Below are 14,890 nucleotides of genomic sequence, written 5' to 3'. Positions count from 1 at the left end.
GAACTGCTCTACTCGTGCATGGTAGTTCTGAGGGATGCCAGAACTCAGAACTCAGAACTGGACCAAGTTTCAACATGCGTGTTTAGACAACGAAGGTTTTTATCATAATTAATACTTGAAATTGGTCTAACTGGCCATTTTAATTTCTGAAATTAGCAAGGAATTCGATGGAATTGGACTGTAGAGAATAAATTGATGTTTTAGGTCAATTTCAAAGACAAAATTAAACAATCTTTAATTTCAGAACTAAAATAATAAGTTACATCAATTAGAAAGTTTAATTGTAATAAAAACCCTTAAATAAATATTTACTGAACAAGCTTGAGATCGAGACGTGAAAGTTTGGGCAAACCTAGATTCTGTAAAAAGAAATGCTAATGACATTCTCTAAAAGTGGAATTATCTATCAACTCATGTCACCTCAATCTTTAATGTTAATTAATACATCAAAATTATAAAAACTTTGTACAAAAAATATAGGATGATAAAAAAATTCACAAAAATATCTCACTTCTAAAAAAATCTCTATCACATTTTTCCTAGGTAAAACATTATTTTTGGTGTAAAGAGATCATTTTTTCTTAAAGATCCTAGGGATTCTGTGATCGTGACCGTTCATCGTATATCGTGTGGTCAGTTTTCGTTAGGTACTATTTATATTTAATTTTAAAAATTAAATTTTGAAATGATTTTTGATCACGCCATATACGATGAATGATTACAATCATAATATATTCTTAGACCAACTCCAATGGTGGGCTAAAAGCTAAATTACCCCCAAAAATTTCCCCCCAAACCCACTCCAACCCAAGGGGAAATTTTGGACTAAATGCTAAATGGTAAACAATGCCAAATTCCTCCCAAAATTTAGCCTAAAAATTGGAGTGGACTCCACCTAATATTTATCAGAATTTAAATTTTTTTAGATTAAAATGTTTTAAAAATTAATTTACGATGGTCTACATATTTATTTTTTTTAAAAAAATTAATTAACAAAAAAAAAAAGCCTAAGTTCATTATTTAATAATCCGGGGGTGGGGGTTAAAATTTTAAACTAGAACGGTTGGAGCAGAAAAGATGTTTCTGAGCTAAAAGCTAAATTTTTCGGGCTAAAAAATTTAGCTTTTAGCCAAACCATTAAAAATTATCTTAAAAAAGGGATTCAGCGGGGGATCCTTTTCCGTAAAGAGATCACTCAGTTTGAGTCGATCAAAAAAACCCTACCATGTTAACACTAAAAAATTAGTCTAATGGGATGCATGTAGAGCAGCCATAAACTTCAGTGCCCCTCTGAAAACTGGTGGCAGAGCAGTGAGCACAATGGTAAAGTTCATCAAATGCTCACGGCCATAAAGATTTGTTTTTCTTCTTTGGGATAAATATTTCAGCGTAGGATTCTCTTCATTTCTATTTTAGGTTAATTTCAATTTACTATTCTAAAATTTTTTGATTTTCAATATTTAATAAATGAAGGTTTTTTCATCCTATAGTGGTACATAAAGTCATAATTTTGGGACACTTTCATACATCTGTTAAGTTTGCTGTTAAATCAGCTGTTAACTGGTGACGTGGCGCTCACGTGAATAGTGACTAGGCACTACATGTTATAGGGGCCCACATAAATATTTAAAAAATTAAAATAAAAAAACAAGTTTCTGGGCTGTCCCCTACCTCAACCCTCGACCCCCTCCATCCTTTTTGCACTGCACGCCGGAACGGGAAATCAGCTTTGTCGCGAAAAAGATGCATATAATTACAATGTTCCTTGTCGTCACGTTCGAATCCTCCGGCGAAAGCGGCAGGCTTATCTAAATGGGACACGTTGTCTCTAGCAGCTCCGTCATCCCTGTAAAATTTGACCTGTCAGTCTCTGATTTGTCGACTCGAAGAAACGTAGCGGTTTCGGATCCTGGTGACCAGTACCCGTATAACAATCTCTTGAGTTGGAGCACGCAATAGCCTTTGTCGTAGTATTTGAACATGAATATGAGGCAATCGTTTCTCACCAGGCATCTCGATTCGCATACATTGAAATTGACGGCGAGCCAATTGGTTTGGTTGGACGTGTTTGTGAAATTCACGTAATCAAGCCGCTCAAATCTAGTGTTCCCCAAATTCGTGAGCTTAATTTTCCTTTCACGCCCTCCATCTTTGATTTCACTGGTGGATTCTTTAAATCCTAGCGCGCACATGCAGTAAGAGGAGCTCGAACCGTCGTTGAAGCAGATGGCGTTTGCCCCGCACGTGCCGTGGACTTTGCAGAATTCATACCTGGCTTGCCAGACGATATCCCATTGCCACAGACTGGGATCAAAGCTGTAAATTCTGAATTATTGTCGATCATCAGTCTTCGAGATCGATTCAGGCCGAAATCGGAGGCGATAAACGACTTGCCGTTTGCCTGCTGCAATTTGCCTTCAGAGTCCAAAGATTGGAAAGCGTTGCTGAGACTTTGATAGACGTCAGTGTCGTTGAAGACTAAATTACTCGCGTTGACGACGCTGAACTTGTCATTGTTGGAGATGAAGGTGAATTAGCTCCGGTCATGCTCTGGTTCAGCAATACGGTGTCAATGGGGAAGGCGAAGCTTTCCCATTTGCCGTAAATTAAGTATCCGTTGTTGAGGATGTGGAGTTTGGTGGTATTTGGGTTCGAATAAGAAGGTCCTGGGGTTGAGGTAGGGGATAGGCCAGAAATTTTTTTTTTTTTAATTTTTAATTTTTTTTGTTTAAGTTTTTTTTTAATTTTTTAATTTTTATGTGGGCCCCTATGACACATGGCGCCTAGTCTCTGTCCACATGAGCGCCACATCATCAGTTAACGACTGATTTAACAACAAACTTAACGGATGTATGAAAGTGTCCCAAAATTATGACTTTATGTACCACTCTGGGATGAAAAAAACTTCATGTATTAAATATTGAAAAACCAAGAATCTTCAGGGTAGTAAACTGAGATTAACCCTATTTTTATTCTCTTCCCCCCATCTTCTTACAAATTGTTTTTTGTCTTCTTATTAAAAAATTAACACAAAACGTTAACGTGACTTAATCGTAACCGTTCAAATAAGAAGGAAAAAAAAAACAACAAGACTAAAAAGGGAGAGAATCCTACTCCAAATATTCCAGCCACCAAGTTTGATTCGTATTACGATGTTAAGTACTATATGAATTTAGTTATCCGAAAACAGGGAAATGCTTTTACACACCCAATTTGTTATTTCTGTTCGATCTAACTGTCAAACATAAACTATGCAATGGAAAAAACGAGTGTATTGAAAATAATTCTCTTAATAAGTAACTCTAAGAAGTACGCGTAGTAATGTTATAACGCAATGGGGTTGTTTTTACCGTAAATTGAGGAGAAATTCTTACATACAGATGTCCTGTGAAGACATCATCTAAGTTAAAATGTTTATAAACCTACTTCATTAGAAAATGCTCAACGGTCTTTGCACGTTGACGTTCAAAACTGGCACATTCAATTGGACCTAATGTAGTGTGGGCCGTTTGTTGATCCTTGAGAAAGCTAAGACTAAAGCAAAAAATGGGCTGGGCTTCCCTGTCTGCTCTTCAGTACAATTGTCATTACTTGTAGGTATGCAAGCCCAAGCCCCACAAGCGAGACTCAAGAGAGGGTATTTTAACAGAAGATCTCGGTTTTAAAGTGAACATTATTCTAACCATCTGAGCTATAAAACCATAAAACCCTTTGCGTGTCCTCTAAACTTACAAAGCACCCTTTTGATAACCTTGTTATTAGAAAATTTTTGACCTCTGTGGTTTTGCCGGTGTCGAATTATACAATCTTCAAACCTACTTGCTAAAACCGTTGCTTATGTGAGTTAGTCACATAATTAGTGTGTCCGTCCTCTTATACTCATGGCGCTTTGTTGATTTTCCACACACAAAAACATTCCAATGTGTTACTGTTTATGGGCCGAGCTTTTGTAAAAGTTCTGTAAATAGCGGTAAGCCCGCAAAAGTACAGATTTCAACATCACAGAAAAGACACCACCAACATCAGAATAGGACTAGGACGACCAAAACCGTCCGATTGGGACACCTGAATGCATTATAGCCGTCGGAAATCCGACAGTTTGGTTGGAAATATAACGAACGCATGCTTACATATTCTAATATGGCCCATAATTCTTCAATTATATATTAAAAAATAAAATAGACAGCCCACCAGCGTGGAATGAAAGAAAACAAAAAAGTGAATGAGGATCCTATCCGAATTCGGATCTTGAGGATCATGAAATTACGTTCATTTATCGTATATCATGCGGTTAATTTTCGTCAAGTATTATTTATATTTAATTTTAAATAAAAATATTTAAAATAATTTCTAATCATACGATTTATAATGAACGGATATAATTTAAAGATCTTTAGAATCTTCATAAAAGAAATCCGGAGAGGACCCTCATATCGAAAAAGTGGGAGGAAAGCGTGGAATCTTCCACAATCCGCAGAGAGAGGGCCGATAGAGGCTCTCGGTTGCCTTCCTCCAAATATTAGAGAGAGAAGACTGACTTTTTCCTACCCACTTAAGCACGGCACATTCTCTCTCTCTCTCTCTTCGGCATACGATTCCCAATCAAATTGCACTCGCCCAAAAGGTAATTTTAGTTTAATTTAATTGTTTCTATAGTTTAATTTCAGTTAATTGCTTTTTAATTGTTCTCTCACCTTGATTCGATTATTTTTCCCGTTTTGGATTTCTGAGCTTTTTCTCGGTTTGCTTTTTAGATGCTTTATGATTAGGGATTAGGGTTTTAGGGATTTGGAATTTTGGGGGATTTTCTAATATATTGAAGAATTTGTGCAATTGGTTGGATAGACTTGCTTAATCGTTCTGATCTGGGTCTTCCTTTTGGTTATTCTCTTGATCTGCGTGGTCTAGATCTTTGTTTTTTCCTGGTCTAATCTTGTTCTAGATTTAATTTGGTATTTTGATGTAAAATACGAATCTGGTTTTGGGATTTAGAGCTCGTTTGGATACGCTTTTAAAACGACTGAAAGCGTTTCCGGTGATTGAATAATTTAATTATTTTTTTGCGTAATTTTTCTTTGTCTTGGAGATTGAATAATTTAACTAATCTGAGTATTGTCTCTGTATTTCAGCTGTTTCTGAATCTAATTCATGTCGGGATATTAATTGATTTATTTGAGCCATAAGAAAAATGACTAAATTAGTGATGAGTTTGTATGAAGTGCAGGCAAGGCGTTTCCAGTCTGAAGTTTTGTGGTTACTGAGATGGCAAGTGGTTTTGGGGAGTCTACAAGCGTCCCGCCCCAAAGCGTGTCTTGCTCCGGTAACAATGCCAACGATGTGGGAGATTTCGAATGCAATATTTGCTTCGAACTAGCCCAAGACCCGATCATAGCCCGTTGCGGCCACCTCTTTTGCTGGCCTTGCCTCTACAGGTGGCTGCCACCATCACTCTAATTCCCAAGAGTGCCCGTTTTGCAAGGCCCTCATAGAGGAAGAGAAGTTGGTTCCGCTTTATGGTAGGGGCAAGACGCAAACCTGACCCAAGATCAAAGTCGTATCCAGGGATCAACATTCCCAATCGCCCGTCTGGGCAGAGGCCTCCAACTGCCCCTCCCCCGAACACCAATCAATTTGCCAATTATGGCTTTGGATTAATGGGGGGATTTGTACCAATGGCAACTCAACGGATTGGTAACTTCACCTTGGCGACTGCATTTGGTGGTCTGATACCGTCTTTGCTTAACGTTCAGTATCACGGGTTCCCGGATGCTACAGTATATGGAACAACTTCTGGTTTCCCTTTCGCACCATTCAATTCATTTCACGGAGGCCATGGTCACGGATTCTTTCAGCCGGAAAACCACCAATGGCAGCTGGCTGATGTTTGGAAGTATATTTTTTTGTTTATCGGTGTGTTTGTGATCGTCGCGGTTATTTTTGGTTCGTAAAATGATTTGCCACTCAAAGGTTTGAAACCAACAGGGTTGTTTAGTGTTGCTGCTCTTATATGTGTAAATATACGTTAGTCGCATTTCTGTTTGTTGAGACCAACAAGGTCAGAAGTTTGGGGTCGATTTATAATAAACGGTTTGCTTTCTCTCGCTCTCTCTCTCTTGATCTCTCTCTCTGATATTTTTTTACTGTATTCTGAAAATGTCCCATGTTATCTGGCACTGCCATGAGTTGCAAACATCGTATTCTTCCTGTCTGGTTTTTGTGCAATGATGAATGTAATAAGAACACAAGGACAAGGGACAAGATTATAATTCATCTCTCCAATATGTGCCTTTGATCTGGCTCTGCCACCACCCGGGACCGATACTGAAAAGTTTGATGAAGCTGATTTTATTGGATTCAGTTAAGAAGTCGCTTTTACTGAATTCTTGATAATCTTAGAGCCGTTTGATAATTATTTCGGAGCTGTTTAATAACTATTTTATTTTCAGTTTTCAGTTTTTCTTTTTATTTTTCTTGAAAAGTGAATATAGGGTATTCATTTTCGACCCATGACATCTTAGTATTCAAACTCTTCCCCTCCGCTTAGTAAAACGGGGCCTTATCAAGTGTCTTGTAGCCCAATGCGAATGAATGCCTATTTTACATTGCTCCTCCAATGATTAAAACGATTTCTTAACATTCAAATAACTTAAAATATTTCTAGCTCATAGAATACTTTACGGAGAAGTACTCGAATTTTTAATTCAAATTTAAATAAAATCATTTCCATCAAGGCGTTTATAAGTTGAAGTAGTTTCTAGTGAAACAATTTAATAGAGTCCTGATGTTATTGGTGAAGTGGTTATGAGCTGGACAAGGCCATATGAACATGGTCTTCACAATTAACTTTATCGGAAGAGTGATGGCTGAACTCTGTATCATCGTCAGCGTCACCATGGGATTTGACATCACACTTCCAAAATCATAAATCTCGTAAGCAATCTTGCAAAAAGTCAGAGTAATCCATACAGAAATTTAATTGTTAAAACAAAAGGTGTAAATTAGGGTTTTGGTTTTTCTAGACCATCTCTAATTTTGGCACTTAAAGCGCCCCGTGCTCGAATCCTCTTCCAAACACTTGCTTGAAGAAGTAGATAAAAGATTAGATTAAGTACCTAAATCCATCCAACCTTTTAATGTTATTTCAAATTGGTGTCAACATTTTTAAACATTCTAAATAAGCACCCAATCTATTAAAAATGTCACATCCGTTGAGCACTAGTTAAAAATTTGTTAAATTAATTAGGGCTTACTTTGTTTTTAAAATCAATAAAAGGTGATGGAATAGTCCACTAACTAACGGTCACCACCCCCGCCATGCCATCACCTCCAAACCCATCACAAAACCACCAACTCCAAGTTACAACTCAAGCTGCAAACATTGAGAAGAAGGTCATGGAGGTTACTGAAATAGTATGGACTGTCATGATACAACCACCACCATCTTCACCGCCCACAAACTCCTTGTTATCATATCTGAATTCTTAATCCTCTTCTTTGATAGGAGATTGCTCTCCTAATGTAATTTCAATTTATGTCCATTTTCGATTCAGTTCAATACCCGTTTGATCATTGAGTTCCATATTATATGATCTATGTTTGAAATTCAGATTTTGAGGTAACTAATAATGTTGACCATGATATATCCAATTGCTGGGTTTTGAATATAATCTATGTTTGAAAAATTAATTGGGGCTTAACGGATGTAACATTTTCAATAGGTAGGGTAAATATTTAAAAAGGTTGAGACCAATTTAAGTATTTAATCTAAAAGATTTGACAACCTTATAGGCCCTCTCATTAAAAACTAGTCTAATTGATCATTTGGTTAAATTAATAATCAAGAATGGAAAGTATAAAAAACAAACCACAAGTGGAGATTTCATTACAATAATATCACTCTTAGGATTAATCTAACTTCTTGTTACCGACCTACCAAACAAAACCGCGTCGGTGATTTGGTGTACCATGAATGTACGAATACCTAATTCAAAAGGACTACTCTAATTGAATAATATTTGCTTCTTCTACGTTTTAGACTGGTTTGGTACTTTCCATGAAGATTCATCTTCCATTTCTTTGACTCCCACCCAACTCAATTTTGTTTCGTTAGGCTTAAAACTTGAAAGTCGTTGTACGGTTTGTTTGCATGCGGCAATCTTTTATGAACAAGATGGCACATTAGATTGAACTTTGGATTTAAGTCTGTTTCTATGAGTGATGTTATTTGGACTAACAAAATTGATACAATTTAATACAGGTGAACTTCACATATTGTATTAAGTTAAGATCTACCGTTTTCAAGCTATTAAATGATGTGTCAACAACTGTATCGGTTTTTGTACGTCTAAATATTTTTTTTGATTTTCTGTCATCAAATGAGTTGCCAATATCCAAAACCTACTACAAGATGAGGTTTTCTACCATTGTTTTTACAGCGATGCAACCTCACCAAGGGCTGAGTAAAACTCAACCATCCATTTTTGGAGGCCTTTAGGAAATGACCGGGCTGATATAGACGGCTGGGATCTCACTGGGCTTCTGTCTTTTAGGGTAAAGTAAATCGTGGAAACTTCCATTTGCATTGCATGCATGGTTAGTGTCATATTTGCCTTGCAGAAAATCACAGAGAGACAAAGCCAAAGGTTTAAGCGATAAGGGAGGATTGATGCATTGGCCATTTGAGCTGACTTTTCTGGCCGCCCTTATTTCCTCTGCCCCCACCGCCGGCTGCCCCACCATTTGTGTTGGTGGCACTGCCTCCACAGTAACTACTCAGCACATGCAAATGCAACCCCTCCAAAAATAAAATCTTTCAAATTTTCAATCAAAATAAGTTTGAGTACAAATCAAGGAGCAAAATGTGAACCACTTATATTATATTCCATTCTGGTCAACATCTTCGAAAATGTACTCCTCGGTTTATATAAAGCTAACTAGGTGAGATAAAGTTGTTTGATATATAGTCATTTCGTTCAACTATCACATTTCTTTTTCTAAATTGAAAACTGAACAACCAGATGGATCAAACTGTTTCAAGCTATTTCTAATAGTAAGTTGATTCGGTTGTTTAAAAAATTTTGTGATATCGTGGTAGGGTTGAGGCTTAAGAATTAACTACTATATCAAATAATTTTAATATAGTGTTAATTACGTAGAGGTTTTAGATTCAATTCTCGTCAAAATCGAATTTGAACCAAATTATTATGGCTTGCCCATTGTGAGGTTCAGCCCACTCTCCCACCCCCCTAGCGTAGATAATATCGTTTGTTTATAAATAAATAAAATTACGCAGTAGTCACTAATATCATGATATAGTGTTTTATATACACTATTATACATATAAGAGCATTAAATTTATAGCAACATCTTACCTCTAAAATGTTTTGAAGTAGATACTAGATATGGGAACAATGAACGGATCGGCAATTAGATTTTGGTTTTGGTTTTGTTTTCATATGGTTTAGGCTTCTTTGAGCGGCAACCATAAAGAAGAAACCCTATTAAACTATCATTTTTTTTTAGATCTATTTATTTATACAACGATTACAATATGTATAGAATAAGAGGGTGGGTGAATTAATTGGTTGCGAACTCATCATTCTCGAGATTTGAATACAAGACCTCTCACTTACAAGTAAAGAGAAATATTATTAGATCGTAGTAATTGATTTAGTTAGACTTGGGCCTCCAAAATATGTACTATACAATAGTCGAGCTCGAATAACCAAGCCACGCTCAAGCCTACCTCGAGCTGTCTCGTAATTTCTTTTGAGATGTTCACAAGTTTTACGAGTCGAACACACTAATGCTCAAGTTTGGCTTGTTTCTTGATCAAGCCAAACTAGGCTTAGCTTGGTTCTTTCACAACTAAACTTCGACAAGCCAAACACACTAATGCTCAAGTTTGGCTTGTTTCTTAATCAAGCCAAACTAGGCTTAGCTTGGTTCCTTCACAATTGAACTTCGACAACCCAAAGACGAGCTGAACCGTGCGAGCTTGAAATGTTTCGAGCCGATTTACAACCCTGATTATGGAGAAGTAACTGTTGTAATCTTTGAATAATTTTAGGTTTGGATACACTTTGATCTCAGTCTTTGAGTTTTTCTTTAAAGAGAGAAATAACGTGATTGATGAAACATATGGAATTTTCTTTGTTAAAACTTCACCATCATGCTCTGTTATGACAAAATTCTGGTTACGCTATATATTGTGAAACAATGCTTAGATTTGCTAACGTAGGGTTTTATATGGCCTAACAAAAGTGTTAGTAGGAGTCGAGATGTACCCAAATAATAGGAAAGTGCTCGAGTGAAAGTGCTTGACATGTGGCTGTCGTGTCGCACATGCTTGGTTTCATGGTGGTTTGAAAAAAAAAAAAATGCTGCAACCAATCTCAAATAATGGAAAGAGTTTCTCCATCTTTTCTGTCAAAAGGCAAAGTACTGATAATTGAAGGGCATACAGCATGAGGCTGTATTTTCATTGGAGTAATTTTTAATTTAATATTATCCTGAATAAGAAATACAAGAATAAAGAATATACATGATATATCAGGTTTTTAAGAAAACAATTAATTTATAGTTATGGTTTAAGGCTTCGGGTTTAGGGCATTGTGATCAACAATCTCAGGACGTTGGTTTTTCTGATCTTGTTCTTGTATATACTATTTCCATCACATCACTCGGGTACTCGTCTGTTATTTTCTTATTTTAGATTAATTGTAAAAAAAAAGAATCAAATGACAAAAGCAGAGAGAAATATAACGCAAGAGCGAAAATTACTGACTAATATAGCATATTAAACATGTTGATATAGTAAATCTCAATAGAAAGTATGACACATGACCAAAATACAAGCAAAATTATTTATTTTCAAATTGTAGACACAATAGTTAATTTATAGAATGCATGGATAACAGAGAAACAAAATAAACAAGAAAACATATAATGCATGAATAACTTTTCAATTACCTTGCACCTAATTCACGAAAAATATTTGTCCAAACACGATATAGAAGGCAAACTTCAACTTAGTCAAGCTGGTTAAAGCAATAAGTTAAATATTTCCTCACCCGAGTTTGAATTAAATTAAGTTAGTATAAACTACCACTTTTATCTCTATACAAAAGAATGCATTAACCATCAAAATACATATAATCTTCCAAATTAATCAAGACTTTTAAATATTTCGTTCTTTCATTTTAACTAGTAGTTTCAAATGTGAATGTGATCGCGTTTAGTTTGAAAATGTTCAAAAAGAAGGGAATAACTTAATCAAAATCTATTTTTTAAACCTTTAATATTTGTAATAAATTAAAGGTAAGATATCCAGAAAAGATTAAAAAGTGTTCGAAGGATCACAAGAAACAAATCACTTTCTAATGCGTTTTTTAGTTTGGCTGTCTCAATCCGTTTTCAGAAACAACCAACCTTCACCCTTTGGGTCCCATTCAAAGGGCCAGGTGGCAACTCTCTTAAGTTTATCAGGGTATACAATGTAATGAGGTGGCTCAAAATATAAACACAAATTTCGGATCCCAAATCACGATTGTCCCCATCGCATGAGACATGGATTGTCTATGTGGGGTTCTCCTTTTGCTCTAATAATTTTAGGTCCAAGTTTAGTTTAGTTTAATTATAATTAGGATTTAAGATGGTATACTATATGATTAGGGAAATAAAGGGATCCGAGGGCTAATGCAAATGCAGGGTAGAACACTGATCAGCATCCATGTTACGTAGATTGTAATTGAATCTACAAGTGTCATAACATTCTCTTTTGACTAGCTAGGGTTTGTTTAGAAGTACTCTTGATAACAACAATATGCTCTAAGTATTCAAATAAACTATGGCTGTATTTTAGTTTAATCGTCTTTCTTAAGGTTGGAAGAGATTTTAAGTTAATTCGACATCCCTAATTGATAAAAGAAAAATAATAAATATTTCCTCATGAATCGGTAGAACTGTTTCTATGTTTAGCCCCCCAATAAAAATTAGTAAATGTTGTCCATACAAGAAATGTTTGAATTTTTAATGAAGGTACGTTTTTATGATAAAAATGTTACAGAAAAAAAATGTTATGTCATGTGTGTGCCGGTCGTCTAGTAAGTTGTTGACATTGTGTTACATTGGTTAGAACCCAACACTCTATTTACTAGAATATTAGAGCACATGCATTTGGTGACGAAAATTTATACAAATTAAGAGTAGATATCCCATCTAATGACTTTAGTGTATTCTAATTCTCATTTCACCCTTCTTGGAATCACTTGTTGCTGGGAATTGTATATAAAAATAGAGTATAGCTTTGCACGGAAGCACACACCTATATACATGATATGAGGTTGGAGTTTAATTTTCCTGAAGGGGATACCTCACCAGTTCACCTACAGGATATAAGATGCCGTGGGTGAAGAAGATTAAAGTTCCTAAATTCATATTTCATGCTCAATTTTTGCTTAAAAAGTAGTCCAGCTCAGGGTTATGATGTCCTAATCACCTTATATTTTACAACCTAGAGAGTTATAGGGAATGGGGATAGCTTTAATTCCCTCCCTCCAGTACTAAATGAATATACAAATTAGTAATTGGAAATTAATATAAATGTTAATTAAGTTATCCTCTTAAGGAAATATTTGAATTAATATAACCTAATAGTTGTCGCTTATCACATGACCAATAAATTGACACATGTATGTCAATTTTCCTTAGCAAGCTATGCAAATTGCTAGTGGTTCCTAAGATTCTGTGTTCAAGTTTTTCCTCCCACGATATTAATTGTAAGTTTTAATTCAAGAACGTTTTTTTGTAAAAACAAGAGACTGATGTGAGTAGATAAAATGAATGTACACACTTAACCAGCGGTCTAGGTCTTGATGGCATATTACCAAATATGTTAGTTTCCAAAAATTTTGGTAAAAACCCACATATGGAAAAAGAATAATCTCATTGTTTTCTTGGGAGAATATTTTTTTAAGGATGATCTTCATATAAAAATTAAGAAATATAACGGTTCTGATTATAAAATTTGTATAGTCAAGATACATTATTCGCAAAGAGAGAATGCAAATATTATCCAAATAATCTTCTCTGCCTTCATTTTGGTTGTCTTTGAACAAAGAGCCCCCTCCCTTGACTTGGCTTCCCGAGCAGTTCAGGTTTGAAACCAACGTGGTTTCAAAGCCACGTTGAAATCGCAGAAGTGTCTTCTCCCCAAACCCTCTACAGAAACTCCTCTTTCTCTCCCTTATTTCTAACTTTCTCCTTTTCAAAAGTTAAACCCTCTCTCCTCCCGTCAAAAACCAAAACCACTACACACCTCCTCCCTTTCATATATCACTACCTTTCCTAATTGTCCAAATTTTCTTAACATGCTGTCTTTCCTCATCAGCTTCATCCTTCTCTTTACGACCACCACCAATGCCGCCATCACTACTTCAGAACGACTCAGGGAAGCGCTCGCCACCGCAACCACTCAACGATTCAAGGAAGCACCGAAATTCTACAACTCCCCGAGCTGCCCCGACCTCAACAACCACGAGCACTCAGCGGTGCCCATGTGCTCGGATGAGGCGGACCACGTGGCAATGACCCTCGACGCCGCTTACCTCCGTGGCTCAATGGCCGCCATTCTCTCAGTCCTCCAGCACTCCTCCTGCCCGGAAAATGTCATCTTCCACTTCGTCTCCTCCTCCTCCACCTCCAACTCCCAACTCCTCCAGCAAATTATCGAGACGTCATTTCCCTACTTGAAATTCCGAGTCTACCCCTTCGACGACTCTGCCGTGGCGGGGCTCATATCGACGTCGATCCGCTCCGCCCTCGACTGCCCGCTCAACTACGCCCGCAACTACCTCGCTAACATCCTTCCCACATGTGTCCGCCGAGTCGTCTACCTCGACTCCGACCTCATCCTCGTTGACGACATTTCCAAGCTGGCGTCCACCGTGCTGGGCCCCACACAAGTCCTCGCTGCGCCGGAGTACTGCAACGCCAACTTCTCCTCCTACTTTACGCCTACGTTTTGGTCCAACCCGACGCTCTCCCTCACCTTCGAGAACCGCAAGGCCTGCTACTTCAACACCGGCGTCATGGTCATCGACTTGGACAAGTGGAGATCCGGTGGGTACACGGAACAGATCGTGGAGTGGATGGAGCTACAGAAGCGGATGCGGATCTACGAGCTCGGGTCCCTCCCGCCATTCCTATTGGTTTTCGCCGGAAAAATCGCCGCAGTCGACCACCGATGGAACCAGCACGGACTGGGCGGAGATAACTTTCGTGGGTTGTGTCGGGATTTGCATCCGGGTCCGGTGAGCTTGCTGCATTGGAGCGGGAAGGGGAAGCCGTGGGTGAGACTGGACGCCAACCGACCGTGCCCATTGGATGCTCTGTGGGCCCCATATGATCTGTTACAGACACCCTTCGCGCTGGAGTCTTGATTAAATTAGACAAATAATCATCAAATTATCTAATTCATTACTACAGTTAATTTCTTTATAATAAAGAAAAACAAATATATATTTTCTTCTTGTTTTTTTCTTTTGTCCATGGAAATTTTTAGGCATGGGTGAGCAAACTATACTGATCCATACTCAGGCTTCTGGACTCTCTACCCTCTCAATCGAGGTTTTTGTTGTACATTATACAAGGACAATCAATAGAGTTTAATTTTACCATCGTGTTTTTCTTTTTGTTATATTGGAAAGAATCGAATCATAAACTATCTCAACTTTATAATCATATTTGTATTTTAGTTTTACAGATCTTGATGTGAATTACGTTTATATGCAGTGTGGTTGCCACTTTACCAAACATTTTTCGTTTATCAACTTATTACGTATTGAGTTCAACTCCTATTTATTCTTTTTAATATTAGTATAGTTTAAAA

The 14,890-nt window shown here is 37.1% G+C and overlaps 2 protein-coding genes across 2 annotated transcripts; both read left to right on the top strand.

Moving 5' to 3' along the window:
• The first annotated feature begins 4,440 nt into the window (after positions 1–4,440).
• On the top strand, positions 4,441–6,101 carry LOC103967626 (E3 ubiquitin-protein ligase RNF185). Its single transcript, XM_009380902.3, is given in 4 exon segments — positions 4,441–4,624; positions 5,225–5,439; positions 5,441–5,536; positions 5,538–6,101. Coding segments are annotated over 3 exon segments (684 nt in total). The 5' UTR covers positions 4,441–4,624; positions 5,225–5,262; the 3' UTR covers positions 5,949–6,101.
• A 7,222-nt stretch (positions 6,102–13,323) lies between these two features.
• Positions 13,324–14,678, top strand: LOC103967625 (probable galacturonosyltransferase-like 1). Its single transcript, XM_009380901.3, has one exon. It carries the CDS (start codon positions 13,371–13,373, stop codon positions 14,439–14,441), a length of 1,071 nt encoding a protein of 356 aa, XP_009379176.2. The 5' UTR covers positions 13,324–13,370; the 3' UTR covers positions 14,442–14,678.
• The last annotated feature ends 212 nt before the right edge of the window (positions 14,679–14,890 follow it).

Source organism: the organism of the source record quoted next, unplaced genomic scaffold, assembly GCF_019419815.1.
Source record: "Pyrus x bretschneideri cultivar Hongxiangsu unplaced genomic scaffold, Pyrus_bretschneideri_v1 Contig8, whole genome shotgun sequence".
Classification (NCBI taxonomy): Eukaryota; Viridiplantae; Streptophyta; class Magnoliopsida; order Rosales; family Rosaceae; genus Pyrus; species Pyrus x bretschneideri.
This window is presented reverse-complemented; position numbering and strand designations above follow the sequence as displayed.

Coding starts and splice junctions, on each gene's coding strand:
- LOC103967625 (XM_009380901.3), top strand. CDS start 13,371: ATGCTGTCTTTCCTCATCAGCTTCATCCTTCTCTTTACGACCACCACC.